Here is a 2500-nt window from a genome sequence, read left to right on the forward strand (position 1 = left end):
CCTGCATTTTTATTTTTTATTTTCATACAAAGCCGGGTTTTCCCGTGTAACATGCCCTTAATGGCTTTGCCGTGAGGGCGTAAAACTGACATTTTCTCTCGGTTATTTACAGATACAGGTCATTTCATTGTTTCTGATTCAAATTTTTTATGACGAAGGTGAGTCGTTTGAGCATTTGCTTTTCTTGTGTATACTAGAACATTTTATGTTACATTATGTTGTTAACAGATTGTTTAGTTGTTTGTATTATTCAAGGACCGGATGAAAAAAGTGTACCTGTGTGTTTGCCAGTCTGTGTATGCATGTATCTGTGGTTTGACAGTATTATGTATTATTTTTAAATGAATTTGTAAAACAATCGATCAATCATTCAATCAATCAGTCAGTCAATCAATCAATCAATCAATCAATCAATTAATCAATCGATCAATTAAATAACTTTATGAAGAAAGAAAGAAAGAAAGAAAGACCAGACAAAAGAAAGAAAGAAATGCACAAATGAATAAATAACAACTTCACCTTATACTTTCTTTTTTGTCACAAACTTTAACACTCCTGAATTTCCCATTGATATTATTTACATAATACGTATTCCTCACTTTCATTTTTTCTCCAATTATTGTTTTATTTATTTTTGTTACCCCAGTGTTTGCCGAGTGCGATGAAGACAAGATGGCGGTCAACATATTTCCGTACGGGTTTGATGCAGGGACATGGCCTGCTTTACTCACACCCTACTATCAAATAGGGAACAACAAATGCATGGTAAAGTGTGTGTGTGTGTGTGTGCGTGTGTGTGTGTGTGTGTGTGTGTGTGTGTGTGTGTGTGTGTGTGTGTGTGTGTGTGTGTGTGAGACTGTCTGTCTGTCAGTATGTCTGTCTGTCAGTATGTCTGTCTGTTACCGTGGGTGTTTGTGTGTGTGTGTTTGTGTTTGGCATAACACAATAAATACATACATAAGATAGCTAAAATCAAAATGACAACCTATTATGGATATGAATACTTCATCGGACGCTTACTTCGTATGTAAAAGTTGCTAATTTAAGTTGTGCTTTTTCAGAATTTTGGTTGATTTTGTTTATTGACACCATACGTTTTTTGTCAGGTCGATTTAGGGTACACTTGTTTGAGCGACGGTCACGTGATCCCTGTGAAAGAAATCTGAGATCTGAAAAATGTGATCGATAGTAAAGTTGAGTGCCTTTAATGGCATAGAACATTTGAATGAAGTGACACGGGAATGAATATTTCAGTTGGGTTACGAAAACTGTCGCACGATATTGTTTTGCTCAGTTTAGATGTCGTATGTTATGACACGTCGTAGGGTTTGATACTGATACTTATATTATGCTTTCAGCTGAAAAAACTTCCTGACTTTCTTTCGACCAATCCAGAGTATTTGGACAGAGGGTGGGATGGCTTCACCAGAATCTTTCGTCACGTGGATGACACGTGTGCAGGCAACGTCACTGTATTTTCACAAAACGTAAGTCAGTTATAGCTCGATTGTCAGTTTTGATATGCTTACATGCACAAAATTACTGTATTGTTGCACCCAAAACCGGGGCATGGCTGCCTAAATGGCGGGAAAAAACCCAGTAAAAACCGACTCGTTCGGAAAACAAGAGTGATCATGGAAGTTTCAGTCCATGAACGCAGAAGAAGAATAAGAACATAGGTTTGTTTCTAATCGGATATTTTATAAACTAACACATTTGCGGTGTGACTATTTTTTATATATATATATATTATATAGAAATTTATAATGAGAGCGCTGCTAAAAATGCCAAAATGTGCACTCGATCGCTTGTACTTTTAAAGAAAAGTTAAATATAGAATGACGTCAAGAGCGAGAATGCATAGAAATTACGTCATGAGCAAGGGAGATCATCCTTTACTCTGTGTGTGTCTCCACCGCCTACATTCCAACTAGGAATTTTGAAAGCAGGGAGCACACTAGAGGTTATGGAAGAGGTGGGGGGAGGGGGTAAGAATTAGATCTAGAAAGAGCTCTTCACAGACAGCCTACTGGAGAATCAAACCCTTTCGGAGCCGATTGCAACACTGAACAAGAATAACCCGAGGAGAGTTCTACAACCTCAAAGGATTGAGAAATCACCGAAGTGCATTTAAGGGCATTCTCATAGAGTGCTGAACCTGAAAAGGTCCGTTTTTGTTTAGCCAAGACTGCTACCGGTTTCGAGCTGAGAAGCTCTCATCAGGCAGTCTCTTGGCATAAAACAGAGAAGAACTCTCAAACTTCTATGCAAAAGAGAAAACCACATTTCTGCTTGTGTGTGTGTCTGTCTGTCTGTGCGTGTGTGTGTGTAGAGCGATTCAGACTAAACTACTAGACCGATCTTTATGAAATTTTACATGAGAGTTCCTGGGAATGATATCCCCGGACTTTTTTTCCGTTTTTTCGATAAATGTCTTTGATGACGTCATATCCGGCTTTTTGTAAAAGTTGAGGCGGCACTGTCACACCCTCATTTTTCA

General features: G+C 38.2%; 1 protein-coding gene across 1 annotated transcript in view; it reads left to right on the plus strand.

The window, feature by feature from the left end:
- LOC138947625 (uncharacterized) overlaps nucleotides 1–2500 on the plus strand; it is a 35426-nt gene that overhangs the window by 17342 nt on the left and 15584 nt on the right. Inside the window, exons 9-10 of the mRNA XM_070319134.1 lie at nucleotides 647–765; nucleotides 1359–1487. Of these exons, the coding sequence (XP_070175235.1) occupies nucleotides 647–765; nucleotides 1359–1487 (248 nt within the window). The remainder of the gene's footprint in view (nucleotides 1–646; nucleotides 766–1358; nucleotides 1488–2500) is intronic.

Source organism: Littorina saxatilis, linkage group LG14, assembly GCF_037325665.1.
Source record: "Littorina saxatilis isolate snail1 linkage group LG14, US_GU_Lsax_2.0, whole genome shotgun sequence".
NCBI classification, from domain to species: Eukaryota; Metazoa; Mollusca; class Gastropoda; order Littorinimorpha; family Littorinidae; genus Littorina; species Littorina saxatilis.